Source organism: Tachysurus vachellii, chromosome 8 (assembly GCF_030014155.1).
Source record: "Tachysurus vachellii isolate PV-2020 chromosome 8, HZAU_Pvac_v1, whole genome shotgun sequence".
Classification (NCBI taxonomy): domain Eukaryota; kingdom Metazoa; phylum Chordata; class Actinopteri; order Siluriformes; family Bagridae; genus Tachysurus; species Tachysurus vachellii.
In genome coordinates, this window is record NC_083467.1 from 13,359,811 (window position 1) to 13,372,929 (window position 13,119).

The 13,119-nt window shown below is 39.1% G+C and overlaps 2 protein-coding genes across 3 annotated transcripts in view; one reads left to right on the forward strand and one right to left on the reverse strand.

The window, feature by feature from the left end:
- Positions 1-299: 299 nt before the first annotated feature.
- nyx (nyctalopin) lies at positions 300-3,334 on the forward strand. The gene is made up of 3 exons (XM_060877304.1): positions 300-410; positions 580-635; positions 1,823-3,334. Exons 1-3 carry the CDS (start codon positions 334-336, stop codon positions 3,220-3,222), a joined length of 1,533 nt encoding a protein of 510 aa, XP_060733287.1. The 5' UTR covers positions 300-333; the 3' UTR covers positions 3,223-3,334.
- A 1,975-nt stretch (positions 3,335-5,309) lies between these two features.
- Positions 5,310-13,119, reverse strand: part of caska (calcium/calmodulin-dependent serine protein kinase a) — a 126,510-nt gene continuing 118,700 nt past the window's right edge. For both annotated transcript variants that reach the window (XM_060876354.1, XM_060876353.1), the window contains 7 exons: positions 12,826-13,022; positions 12,546-12,661; positions 8,420-8,500; positions 8,235-8,315; positions 7,845-8,047; positions 7,616-7,699; positions 5,310-6,609 (listed from right to left, as the gene is read on the reverse strand). In XM_060876354.1, coding sequence (XP_060732337.1) covers positions 6,433-6,609; positions 7,616-7,699; positions 7,845-8,047; positions 8,235-8,315; positions 8,420-8,500; positions 12,546-12,661; positions 12,826-13,022 — 939 coding nt within the window. In that variant the 3' untranslated portion in view covers positions 5,310-6,432. The remainder of the gene's footprint in view (positions 6,610-7,615; positions 7,700-7,844; positions 8,048-8,234; positions 8,316-8,419; positions 8,501-12,545; positions 12,662-12,825; positions 13,023-13,119) is intronic.

Below are 13,119 nucleotides of genomic sequence, written 5' to 3' on the forward strand. Positions count from 1 at the left end.
ATCCCTGCTAACATCCACTAAACACTAAATCTCTGTTCTAAACATGTTGAGGCCAGGGCCATGGTTAACCTATTTAACAGCAGAGGTAAAGGTGTCCGAAAGTTTGCTGACAGCCTGTAAGAAGATTTCAGATTTTATACACATCATTTTAGATCATTGCTTCACAAAGCTCTAATCCCACAGCCATCTAAAGGATTATTCTGCCATTAAATGATTGCTTTTGGAAATGGAGCACTGCTCTCTCTCTCTCTCACACTCACACTCACACTCACACACACACACACACACACACACACACAGCCATTAAATCAGTTCAGATGTTCACTCTGAAACATGCTGCTGACGGAACGACACTTAAGAGCTACTTCATGGATGGGTTTTAAATTGGATGTGTTGACATCAATAAGCAGGTATGCTGTTTTTTCTGGTCAGCCAATAACATTTTCTATTATTCTTGTTTTTCAGGATGATTAAAAGTCTTTGTGATTGAAGCGAAGTAATGAGATTGAATTCTGTCGTCCTACAAAGCAAATTACTTAATTTCCCAAGAAATTACTTACCATTTTGTTTTTATTTCAGACACTTTACTCTGACATGCTACAGGTGGAATAGTTCAGCAATGTTTTTCTGTATAGGTAAGAACAGTTAATGCTTTATTCAGTTATTTGGCCGGTGCTCACTTTATTCACTTCACCAGCAGCTTAGTGTGCAACAGTGTGTAAAACAATTCAACAGTAAGTAATGAATGTTCCATTACATAATGATCTTCTGTTTCAAAGCTTCTATTTAAAAAATCACATGGCCAAATAGCAGTTTCTGTTTATGAAGAAAGTAAAGAGAACAGTCAGTTGCACAGCTGTAATCTAACATCTGTCCTTTCATAGTACTATAAAGACTATTGCTGTGAATAACAGCTGCAGGACAAGAACCTTTTTTAAAAAAAAAAAAAAAAAAAAAAAAAGCGCAGTGTCCTCCTCATGTAACTCCAGCATTAAATTATTCCTCATGCTCCTGCTTGTTCTCCCTCACATGCTAATCCTCCCAGGCCTGTGAAGGAGGAAAGAAAGAACTCGTTTACAAAGTGACTTTGTTCAACCTGATCAAGGCTTTCATTTTGCTCTTTCTGTCTTATATAATAATATAAGTAACAGGCCTGTTCTCTGCATAGCTCTTGGCTTGACTTAATTCGTTTGCATGTATGAGATCTGTGAAAAATATACAATTATAAAAATTTGATTGAACTAGTGATCAAACTGAAGCAGCAGTTTCATCAAACCTGGAAGTATCATGAAGTTGATCATGCACTGTGTGATTGGTGATAAACTGAAATAGACACTCTTAGCTTTATGCTGTTGGAAGGTTTTGTTTTGCTGGGATGGTTTGTGTCCACTTGTCCCCTTAGAAAGAAGCATCACTGCCAATCAATACAAAGTTATTCTACCAGGTTATGTTTATCCGACGATGTAACGTATCTGTCCTGTGGGAGGGGCTTCATCCAGGGTGACCCCACTATCATCTACAGGACCTGAGGGCTTACTCAGTAGCTTGATGAGCCTTAAAATGCTACATGTCCATGTTAGACAGTGCTCTTTACTTACTATCATCAAACACACAAAAGGAAAATCTTTGGGGGAAAATGAGGTTCCATCCTTTCCAAGTTGAACTGATGGCCCAGCACCTTAGAATCATCTCTATAATTCAATGTCATTGTGATAGAAGTGAACTTTTCATGATTGAATGTTTTCCCATAAAAAATATTCTTCTTTATTTAGAACAATTTTCTTAATTTAAAGTGCTTCCCCCCTCCCCCCCTCCTCCTCAGTGTGGCTCATGGTCCTGCCTTATGGCATGACTCTCTGGGCCTGCTCTAGTTCCTGTCCTCCCAGCTGCATGTGCACTCAGGAAAAGAGCTGCACTGTGCTCTGTGACCGTCTCAACATGGCGGATCTGCCCAGAGAGTTCCCCTGTGAGGCCACCTCCATCAACCTAGAGAAGAACAGCCTCAAATTTTTGTCAGAACGAGCTTTTGGAACACTTCCTTCTCTCAAGTCCCTCTTCCTGGACCACAACAACATCTCCTTTATCACACCAGGAGCTTTCAAAGGGCTTCCCAACCTGCTGGATCTCACGATGGCCAACAACGAGTACATCCGCTACCTTCACACACGGACCTTCACCTCCCTTAAACGCCTTGTGCGCTTGGACCTTTCTGGCTGCAACCTCTTCAGCATGCCTGACCGCATTTTCCTGGAGCAAACTTCCCTCAGAGAACTATTCTGCTTCCAGAACAATTTCAGACGCATCCCAAGTGCTATACGAGGAATGGAGAACCTGACACACGTTTACCTGGAGCGTAATAAGATTGAAGCAGTAGCATACAACACCCTGCTGGGATTATGCAACCTCAAGTTTCTGAACCTGCAGCAGAATCGCATCAGTGTCATCCATGATGAAGCCTTTAAGGACTTAAGACAACTACAAAACTTTTACCTTAATGACAATCTGTTGGTTGACTTGCCAAGGAAATCTTTCAAAGGCCTCTGCCATCTGAAGATGTTAAATCTGGGTGGTAATCTGCTCACTAATGTCTCCAACACCTGGTTTGGTGACCTGGTGGAACTGGAGGTACTCTATTTGGACCGGAACTGTCTGTCCTTTATTGACAAGGGTGCCTTTGACAATCTGACCAGCCTTATTGCATTGCATCTAAACAGCAACAAACTAACTTCTCTGCCTTTCCCCATATTTCAGCCTATTTACTTCATCGGGCAGCTTTATTTGTTTCGTAATCCCTGGGAGTGCAGCTGTGAGCTGGAGTGGTTGAAGGAGTGGATGGAGAAGTATAAGCTAGTGAGGGATATCCCCTGTGCATCTCCCACTTCAGTAGCTGGTCTGGATCTAAGTACGGTGCTGTACACACATGTGAATGGTACTTGCATTGACCCAGCAGAGCTGAACCTGACCACAGCTGGTCCAGATTACAGCACCACGCAGAGCAAGTTCAACAGTCTAATCTCTAAACTGATGAACCAGGAACTTAGGGAGGAGGTGAAAAACTATACTGAGGTTCAGAAGAATGAGACGGTGATAGAACCAGCAGAAGGTCAGCTCTCAGCTGCTCACAGGCCTTGTAGTGTTGGCTTAATCCTGTTGTTAGTGCGAACATTGCTGTTCCTCATCCAAGCTCAGACAGGCTGCCTATTAGACCTTGCTAATTCTTAATGAAGGCCTGGCTCAGGTCTGGAGGAAGACATTTGCCAAGAATGTTTTTGGACTGAATGTTCTGTAGATCAGACATTTAAGCCTTCCTTCAGAGAGGGATTGTGTGAAAAGGAAAGAAAATCCATCAACTACAAAACTAGAGAAGATTTTTAAAAAAAAAATAGCACATAGTTGAGGACTGGCTGTCTATTTTGTTAATGAAAAACATTGTATAAACAAGTTCATTTTAAATTTAGTGAACTTTAGTGAACTCTGTATACAGTATCTGATACAAATGAAATGTTCTGGACTCACTTATTTACTGTTAGAGGAAACCTATAATTAACAAAAGTTAATGTAACAGTAATGAATTGAAGTCATAAAACGTCTTCAAATATTTGTATAAGCACTGAGGTTCAGCTCATAAATGATAAGGACATCCAAGTGAACACTACAAATGGAACTAGTCACTTTTTGCCGTCTTTTATCATTTTATATAATACACGAGAAGGTAGTATTTCATTAAGCTCTCTTCCTGTCAGTCATTTTAACAGGCAACACTGCATGCTGAATCCAGAGTCTTTGAACTGAGTGAATTGAGATTTCTTGCTGTAATGTGTATGCATTAGTCTTCTTTTAATGCAAGGCTTAGCAGCACTCAACACTCAGATCTCTAAAGCTGCTCTGTATTCAAGCCAAATGAACTTCTTCACTGCCTTGTGATCCTCTCATTATACTAAATAACCAAGTGAATAAACAAAAAAAAAGAAAAGTTAAACATTGAAATGAAATACTTGGGCTTTCTGATACTGGACCATTTTAAGGAAAGTGTTTCTGGTCTAAACCCAGTTTGTGTTAGCTCAGTAATAGCGGTGGAATGCAGATTTGGATTGATACACAGGTCACACTGTGGTGCTATTATACCATGAACTTTGCTCTGATTTAAAGAAGAAAAAAAAAAAAACATTTAAAGAGCAATGCACTCATCAGCTAACCAAAAGCAGTGCAGTTTCAATTGTGGTTAATTGTGGTTACCATTTTTGTTCTATCTTAGAGCATGAGAATGTGTCGTGTCGTCATTTAAGAGGTAAAACTATTAGGTTTCAGTTATGGTCACAGCTGGATTGTGTCTAAAAAATAGTTTTGTGCATCTAGCCAGAGTCTAGCCAGTCGTGTTTGGCTATAAACATGGGTATGTGGAAGAGGGTAGACAACACTTTCCCCACAGTGTGTTACGCTGCTCTGTGAGGTAGCTGTTTAAAAAGGTGCAGTTGCATGGTTTCACATGATTTGGAGGATGAATGTTAGGCTTTAACCTCTGGGGTTGGTAGCTATTGGATTATTGCTGAGAGCCAGACTGTAGGTGGCATGTTGGGAGTTAATTAAATTGGAAAGAATCCTGTGTGCACCTCCTGCCCAGACATTTCAGTACTCTCAGCTGGGATGACAGTTTACCTATTGGAGGAACTCGGCTTATCTCAACATATAGCGAAATGACAAATAAAGAAACTTGAGCTTATGCTGAATTGTCTCTTTTTGAACCACCTTCTCTAATTTACAGAAACAATCTAGTTTCGAGTATCTTGTGATTTTTGGTATGTCTATATCTAGAAAGTAACATCTCTGTTTGTATTATTCTCTGATGTTCTTTTAGCAAGGGAATACAGCATGTGTGGTCTGCTGCTCCTCACATGCCAAATGACAGACAGACCCATGAATCCAACAGCTAGCAGTTCAGACACTTCTACTTTTACACAATAACGAGGTGATAGAATTCACATTTACTCTGATTAACCCCTCGCATTTTCAGCAACACTCGGACACGGTTGTTTGGACACACTTCTCGATAGATAGTACTATGTACAGTTCAGAGTCACTTATTTATACATACACACACCTGGGTGTTTATCATACTTGCCTTCATGCTCAGATGGGCAGACAGGATATAACCTCATACAGCTATAAAAAAAAAAAAATACAGAAAAAGCCACTGAGGAACTAAAAATTGGAGAAATGTTTCCATCCACAGCATCTCTGCCAACTCACACAGAGCAGCCAGACGCGAGAGCAGAGCCAGGAGCGTAACAGAGCAGACGACACTGGATTACTTCACCACAGAAAAGGAAATATATTTAAAAAATGGTTCATACTGAAGAGCTGCTCGGTCATCAGCAGAGGAATTTACACAGGGCAGTCTGAAATAAACAGTTTGTCATATACAGAATCATTCAGATGATTATTATTGTTTTGCAACACAGTTCATTTTACAAAATGTGTCTATGTGCAACTCTGAAACAATCACTCTGAATATAAATCTGCTTTTGATTCAGCTTCATGAAAACATTAATATATAATGACACATTTCTGTAATAGTGAAACCAATTTAGAGGATTTATGTTTTTTGTCTTTTTTTTTATCTCAAGGTTTTTCTTTTGTTTGTTTTTTTTTTTTTTTTTTACAACAAATTAAATTGAGACATTAACATCTCACTACATGGTCGATAAAAAGAATTTGTCAGAAAGTTGTCCGAAATGTCCCGATGTGCCCAAAGATGCATAGGTCTTTTTTTTTTAATCTTCATTCTTCACTGGTCTTCACATGGTGTGAATTTATCCAGACATATGGAATGTTGTGTGCTGTGGATAACAGTAGCGTTACACTGCTAACACTGACAGTATGCAAGACTCTGAATGTTCACATGCATGAGAACTTAGATCTCAGAGTTATGGACTTGTTTAGAGTAACAGTATCTGGTTGTGCTTAAAACAGCAGCTTGTGATACACAGGGATACTAATGGGTTCCAGTGAGGGATGTTTTGTAAAGGCTGGTGGAAATATAGGTTCTGAACTGAAAACGTGTTGATGCGCTGCTGCAACATGTCTGCTGTTCCTCTGTTTGAGAAGAAAGTAAAACTTTTAAGATACTGTCTTTTTAAATCAAAACTCTATAAAATGCTGCATCTCATCAATAAGGACACGTCAGTATTCACAACTGCATTATTTTGTTTTATACAACACTACATCTATGTAGTCTGAAGGGCTAAGTGGATTTGCCTGCATGTCATGTACCGACAAATCAGAGGTGGATCCTTTCTCCAGGGAAAAGTGGTTCTTTTTCTTTTCTTCTTAATCATTTATTTATGTATTTATTTGTATGTTTTTTTGTTGCAAAGATGCGTCACAAATAGTCTGGGGCTTTAAGGTGGAATTTGAGAAGAGTTAATAGTATTTCTAGTAGACCCAGGACACAGGAACCCATTGTGCTGTAGTGCACACCAGGTCTATAGCCTCCTCCAGGTGTCGGATCGTCTCATCGATCTCGTTGTTGATGATGGTCTGGTCAAAGTAGTGTGCGTAGGTCTTCTGGAGGATCTCTGACTCCTTCTGCAGTCGCAGTAGTGATTCATCCTGTGATATGAGAAACAGAGTGTACAGAGAAACAGTATATATATTTTTTTTTCTTTCCAATCACGGTCCTGCTTTTGATGTGAATTTTTACCATTGTTAAGGTCTGAAGAATACTATAAAACTATGTAGAGATTACATAATGAAGTATATAACCACATTGGAGTATCACAAAATACTGGTGGTTGCAGTTAAGTGTAAAGGTTTGCACACACTAAGTTGAAAAGATGTCACTAAAATTATTTTAGCTTTTATTTTAGGAATCACAGATCACATTACTATAACCAAATATTAACAAAATAATACAAAATTTGCTATAGTTATTTACATTGTTTTTTTCATTAGTTTTCTTCTACTCTTTCATAGTGTTCTTTTAGTTATGAATAATTTGTTTTACACTGTGTGGTAACTGTATCCAAAAACATGAACACATTTGCATAATTTATTAGACGTTCCAGTAAATGAACTGGATCGTATCACAAGACACAACCTACTGAACTTGTTAATAAAGCTAATTGCTGATTTTGAAATGTATATGTGGGATATATGTTGTAACATTTTCATAAATTTCTTTCTTTCTTTTTTTTTTTTTGCAGTAAAACACTGTGCAGTAAAGCCTCTGTACTTAACTGTATTTGACTCAGGATTGTGAATGTTGGAATCTATGAGGCATTTGATAGAGTGTAGATAGAAATAGGATTTTATGGAAAACTAGACTAGGAGCAGCCGAGTCATAATCCCTGTCATACTCACAGGTAAGTTCCTGCACCACCTGGGAAGCTGAGTGCAGAGCAAAGGAATGCAATAGAGATCAAATGCAAGCCACATGCAAAACGAAAGGCAGATGCGACAGAAACAGAAAGAGCTGAACAAACAAAAAAAAACCCTCAAAAAAAAAAAAAAAAAGGCTGAAATGATTACTGTGAAGATTATGATAAACATACAGGTGTCTAGATCTGATAAAATCTGATGAAAGAGAGCGAGAAAAGAGAGTAATACTGTATTTTACCTCATTCATGCCTGGAGTGATGGTTGGTGCAGCGATGAAAACCACATAAGGAGCGAACTCTGCCGTCCTCAAGACCTTCAGCGCCTGCAAATAAACAAACACTAGAAGTCCAATTCTCGCATCCTGTGTATGGTGGGTGATTTGACAAAGCCAGCTTTAATAAGAGAAAACGCTACACCGCATAAAAGAACTAATGCAGAGATGTGACATAGTATTAGTGGCAAGTTACCTGTGGTTCTACATCAAGTATAGATATGAGGCCCTGCTCGTGGATTTTGCGTATCGTCTCCAGCCGTGTTCCGTACATGGCATCCTCATGGCTCCCATACTCCAGGTAATCATTGTTGGCAATGTCCTGCATCATTTGGTCATGTGATACAAAGTAATAGTTCTTGCCATTCTCTTCATCCTTTTTAGGAGGTCTGGTTGTGTCTGCAGGTAGCGACAGATTTAGACATCAAATGTAATAAGAAAGTGAAATAACAACATAGATTGTAATAATACTGAATGTATTTATAAAATCAAATCTGAAAACAAAGTGCAATGTACTAGTAATACCAAATGTAGGCACAATGCTGAATACAATAACAACAATCTGGCAGAAGATTGGGTGTCTTACGTGGAATGGGGTAAGCAAAACTGTCGGGATGTTTAGTGATGAGTGTGTTCTTGATGTGTCTTCTGCCAACACCATGAGCTCCTACACATGATGAAGAGAAAACAGGAGAACTGTCAAATCCTGCCCTGCATTTGTGTCTGTAGAAAAAAGTCATCCAACACTCTAGACATACTGCACTTCCATACCTAATAAAACTAGTGTTTTCCTTTTGAAAGCTGGTAACTTCACAACTTCTTCATAAGTGACAAGGTCTAGTTGATCAAACACTGGAAAAAAAAAGAGAAGGAGATGTAATACAATCAAAGCCGTGAGACTTTTAAGACATCATGATCTCATGCACAGTAACTGGTCTAGTAAGAACATGCTCATGCTTGTTTAACAGAACGGTGGCTGATGGATGTGGACGGTAGCCTTGTGCTTTCCTCCTTGAGCTGAGAAGCACTGCAGGACTTCGTCTAAAAGATGGCTATACAGCACAGACAGCAGGGTTAAGTCTACAGGAATAGCTATGAATGTACCAAAAGTAAGGCTTCCTTACTTTTACTGCTATACAGATATCAGCAAAATAGCAGCATCAATATTAAAATTCAATGGGGGGTCAAATCTGAGGAACATGAAAGGGAAGGGAGTGCAGAGAGAGGTGCCTGCAGGGCTGTTCTATAATGAGTAAGAGTGCAGGGAGAGAGAGGTTTTGGACTGTGTGTAACCAGAGCTGTGTAGCTGCCATGTAAAGTGAGATCATCAGCAACATCTTTGCTTACTCATCAAATAGCTTAAATGGTTCATATTAGATTCTTTACATGATCTGGAAATGGTGTGTGTGTGTTTGTGTTTGTATGGTTGCCCTTCATGTTTGGGAGAGTCTGAGGAGTACTATACCATGTTGTGATAAGTACCATGACCTTTTTTGTAGGGTTAATGCTTAACTGAATAACAACAGGACATAATACACGTCAAAATGAAATTTCGTTGTGTGTAAAAAAGAAAAAAAAAAAAACACAGTCATGCACAGACACACTGGGCCTGGTTTCTCACTCGTGCTACAACAAAAATAAACTATATAAATTAAAGTTCACAACAGTCACTCCATGTTACTTACATGCACAGATGCCATTGGTAAAGAGACAGCATGAAAAATGGACAGGGGAGGGTGAATGAGTTACAGCTCAGAAACAGAACATTAGTGAACAGAGAAAACAATGACACTTAGTCAAAGCTCTGACACAGTGCTGCTTTACACAGAGAACAACATGAGAGACTTAACATCATAGCCATCCACACAGCACATAGCAGGGAAAACGCTGTCTGTAAGCTGTGTTCAAACACACTGTAGTGGCTTTACAATGAATCTCATCAATGATGCAACATGTGTCTGACATTTACAGTAACACTTTATCAATAATGCACCATCAAGCTTTGTTTTAGCATGTGTTAGTATCGACAGAGCAGCTTTAGACATGTCGGTTCAATGTGAACTATCACTACAAAGCTCTGAAATACATTTCAGTTTCCAACCTAATCTCTTTCTAACATATCTGTAATATGTGATATTATTACAATAGAATTCTGAGAAGAAAACCATTAGTGCCATTGACTTAAAACTTACTGATAAGAAAAACCTAATGGCAGTTGATGGAGTGTCAGTTTGCAGTCATGTGAGACCTGTATATTGGTGCATGTATTCATGAATTTGTACTGTATTGTAATATTATAGTGAATGTATTATAGTGTATTATGAGTGAACTGTATTTGCAGAATAAGCTCTAAATTGGTTTAAACCACAATTCCTTTGAATTCTTAACTTCTCAGACAGCAGTGATCAATTTTTGTTTATTATAGCAGCTCTAAGAGTAAAGCTGGCTACCAGATACAGTGTGTATTTGTGATTGTTTACCTTCTTGTTTCTATAAGAAATTCCCATTGGCAGGGACTTGTATGGCAGATGGCTCGCATAAACGCAGAGCATTATTTATATGGTAATGCTTTTTGGAAGGAGTCTCCAGTCTTTGTACTTTATAATAGTTAAAAAAACACTGAAAGACTGTTTCTTTGTGGTTTCTTCATTTATTTCAGTTTTAGAAAGTTGGAAACATTCACATAGATGCAGCTTTGGTAATACTTAGACATCCCTTATGAGTGTAAAATAACCATGTTGTTCATTCTCAGTTCAGGAGCTGTTTGGGTCAGACAGACTGTTATATGACCCAGATGAGGAAGGCTGTATGTTAGAAGTCGAGACAGCTCCATTAATGTGCATTAACGAACAAGAAAATTCCAGTGGAATAAACACAATGTGTAATTCAGTGTTCAAAGGGAAACAATTCTCAGACTGAAAAAGCAGCCTACATGAGTATTTATACAATTAAGGAACAAAAGACTCATTAATAGGCTGAATAATGGGAGAAAAGGACAGTTTCCTCCCTTGCTGGCCTGCAGTAATTCAGTAAAGTGGGACAAGGTGCTCAGAGAGGATTATAGCTAAGCCCTACTCTGCTGCACTGCTGCCATCACACAATTCTGCAACACTTACCACCTTGTTTAACAAGTTTACACTGTAAGAGTCACTCTGCAAAAGTGGGTTTGGGAAATTAGGACTTTCAGTTCCTACCAGAGATTATAAATAATATCATCATAATTTTATTTTAAACCATTTCATTCTTGGCATATGGCTGGTATGCTGATTTTCCTCTTATCTTTAACCTCTCAAGCAAAAAGAGTTGCGCACTTAGTCATCCACACATTAATACACATTCTGTATTATTTACCTTGCACCTGATCACACCCATATGTGTGTTCCTCAAAGTTTTGCCACAAAGTTGGAAGCACACAATTTACAATGTACAATTTCAATTTCCCTTTCCTGGAACTAAACTGCTCCAGATTTCTTCCACCAGTAGTTTGACAATAATCCTGTGCACAAAGCCAGGTCCATGAAATTGTGGAGTGCATGGAGTGGAAAAACTTGATTTTCTTGCAGTGGAGGAACTAAAACTGGAATAGGATGCTCAATAAGCATGTATGGGTGTGATGCTCTTGTATCCATAGCGTGTCGGCCTTATCTTCTCTATAAAGTCTACAAAGTACATAGATAGTGTTCATGTGTGCAGGTGTGTAAATTATCTACGATGAATGTGGACTGAAATGAGACCCTACAGAACACTCAACCAAGCTGAAAGTGTGTGTGTGTGTGTGTACACTCTACTGTAAACTGTGTCTATGAAGCCAGAGGCAATGGAGAGAGAGAGAGAGAGAGAGAGAGAGAGCGCTATGTGGCCAAGTGCATGTGTGGACGTCTTTGCTATTTGTAGAAGTGCTGTGATCAGGGTTCAGGGTCATGTCAGGAGGAAATCTACACTGACCTCTATATACACAGTCACATCATGACAGGAAGTAATGGTCAGTATTAAGTTCCAAGGTTATAGACATATATGTGAGCACCTGCTGGAATAAAGTCCCATATCACTTTGACATGCTGAATAACCATAGAAAGTGCACAGTATCTTTAACTAGAACGTACATTTCCTGAAGAAAATGTGAATGGTGCTTGCATGTGGCAAATCCGGGAGGCTAGTCGAGACGAGCATGTGACGTCATCTGTATACTCTTGAGGAAGTTTAAATCATTGTGCTGAGTGTTTTGATATGTCACATGTCCATGTTGTGCTAATTTTTTATTTTCATGTGACATCATCAAAATACACGTGAGGAAGTTCCCCTCATTGTTCTGAGTGATTTGATATGTCACATGTTGTAAAAGGTTTTTGATTTTGCATATTTTGGGGGGTGGGGCTGCGGCACAACCGGAAGTCCAGTTGGTGCACCAATTTAAAAGTTTGTTCAGAGTATCACCCTAAAGGAGCTGGCCGAGTTTGGTGTAGTTATAAACCTCCAAATTTTATAATGGGAGTCTATGGGGAAAAAGGCCACTTTGAGACCCGTTACCGGAAATCGCTTATAAAAGTCATAGCACACCTCTCCTCAATGAGTCGGTTGATTTGACACGTCATTCATGGGTCTAGGACAAAAGCTACGGGACAAGTTACGCGCCGAAGTTTTGTCCGGCACAATAGTAATAATGTTGCTTTGCAAGCCTGAGATTACCCTGAGATATTAAATTCTGAGATGAGAAATTCTGTGTTTAGGCAAATACTGAATATGGACAGATGTAAAATTCATTTCTTTGCATGTTGTACCATGTAGGGTTGTGTGTGTGACCAATAAAATGGGATTTGATTTAATGACTGCTTGATATTGATTATTAATATAAAAATATTAAGAAACATCCAGTGATTTTTAAAAGGCTTGACTTTACCTGCACTGTGCTTTGCTAGATACTTGTCTTTGTACTGCTTCTTTTTCTTGCCAAACCAAGTACAGCTGGCTTGCTGCTCCTGCTTTGTTTTCTCCATCGCTATGCAGGCCACCCGCCTAAAAGAGGAAAAGAAGAAACTTTTAAATGGCAGTTTCACATCTTCCTGCGTGTTATTTATTTCAACTACCCTAACTTTGGACTGATTTGAGTGTAGCTCATTAAAGTTTCTCAGTTCTAAGAGGAATATAATGAAGGCCCATTATAAAAAGGATGAACTCACCACTCTTGCAGCTCTGGAGATGGAATGAGCCCAGCTGTACCATTCTTTGTGTTCTCCAGCCTCCCCTGCCACCAGTTATGGTCATCCTTGTTGATGATCTGGATGATGTCTCCTACTCTGAACCGAATGCCTGCTTCTTTGCAAGGAATGAGCTCATCTTTGGCTGGGTCATACTCAAACTGTGCCCGCACATAGATCTGAAGAAGGAGAGAGAGAGAGAGAGAGAGAGAGAGAGAGAAAGGGATGATCAGGGCTACAAATGCTTAAAATGCAAGCAGTATCAGGTTACTCAGG

What these genes read in the sequence shown, in the direction of transcription:
- nyx (XM_060877304.1), top strand. Translation starts at nt 334, where the DNA reads ATGCTGCTGACGGAACGACACTTAAGAGCTACTTCATGGATGGGTTTT. An exon ending in GTGTTGACATCAATAAGCAG is followed by an intron (nt 411 to 579) that starts GTATGCTGTTTT and finishes TTTTTATTTCAG; the next exon opens with ACACTTTACTCTGACATGCT. An exon ending in AGCAATGTTTTTCTGTATAG is followed by an intron (nt 636 to 1,822) that starts GTAAGAACAGTT and finishes CCTCCTCCTCAG; the next exon opens with TGTGGCTCATGGTCCTGCCT.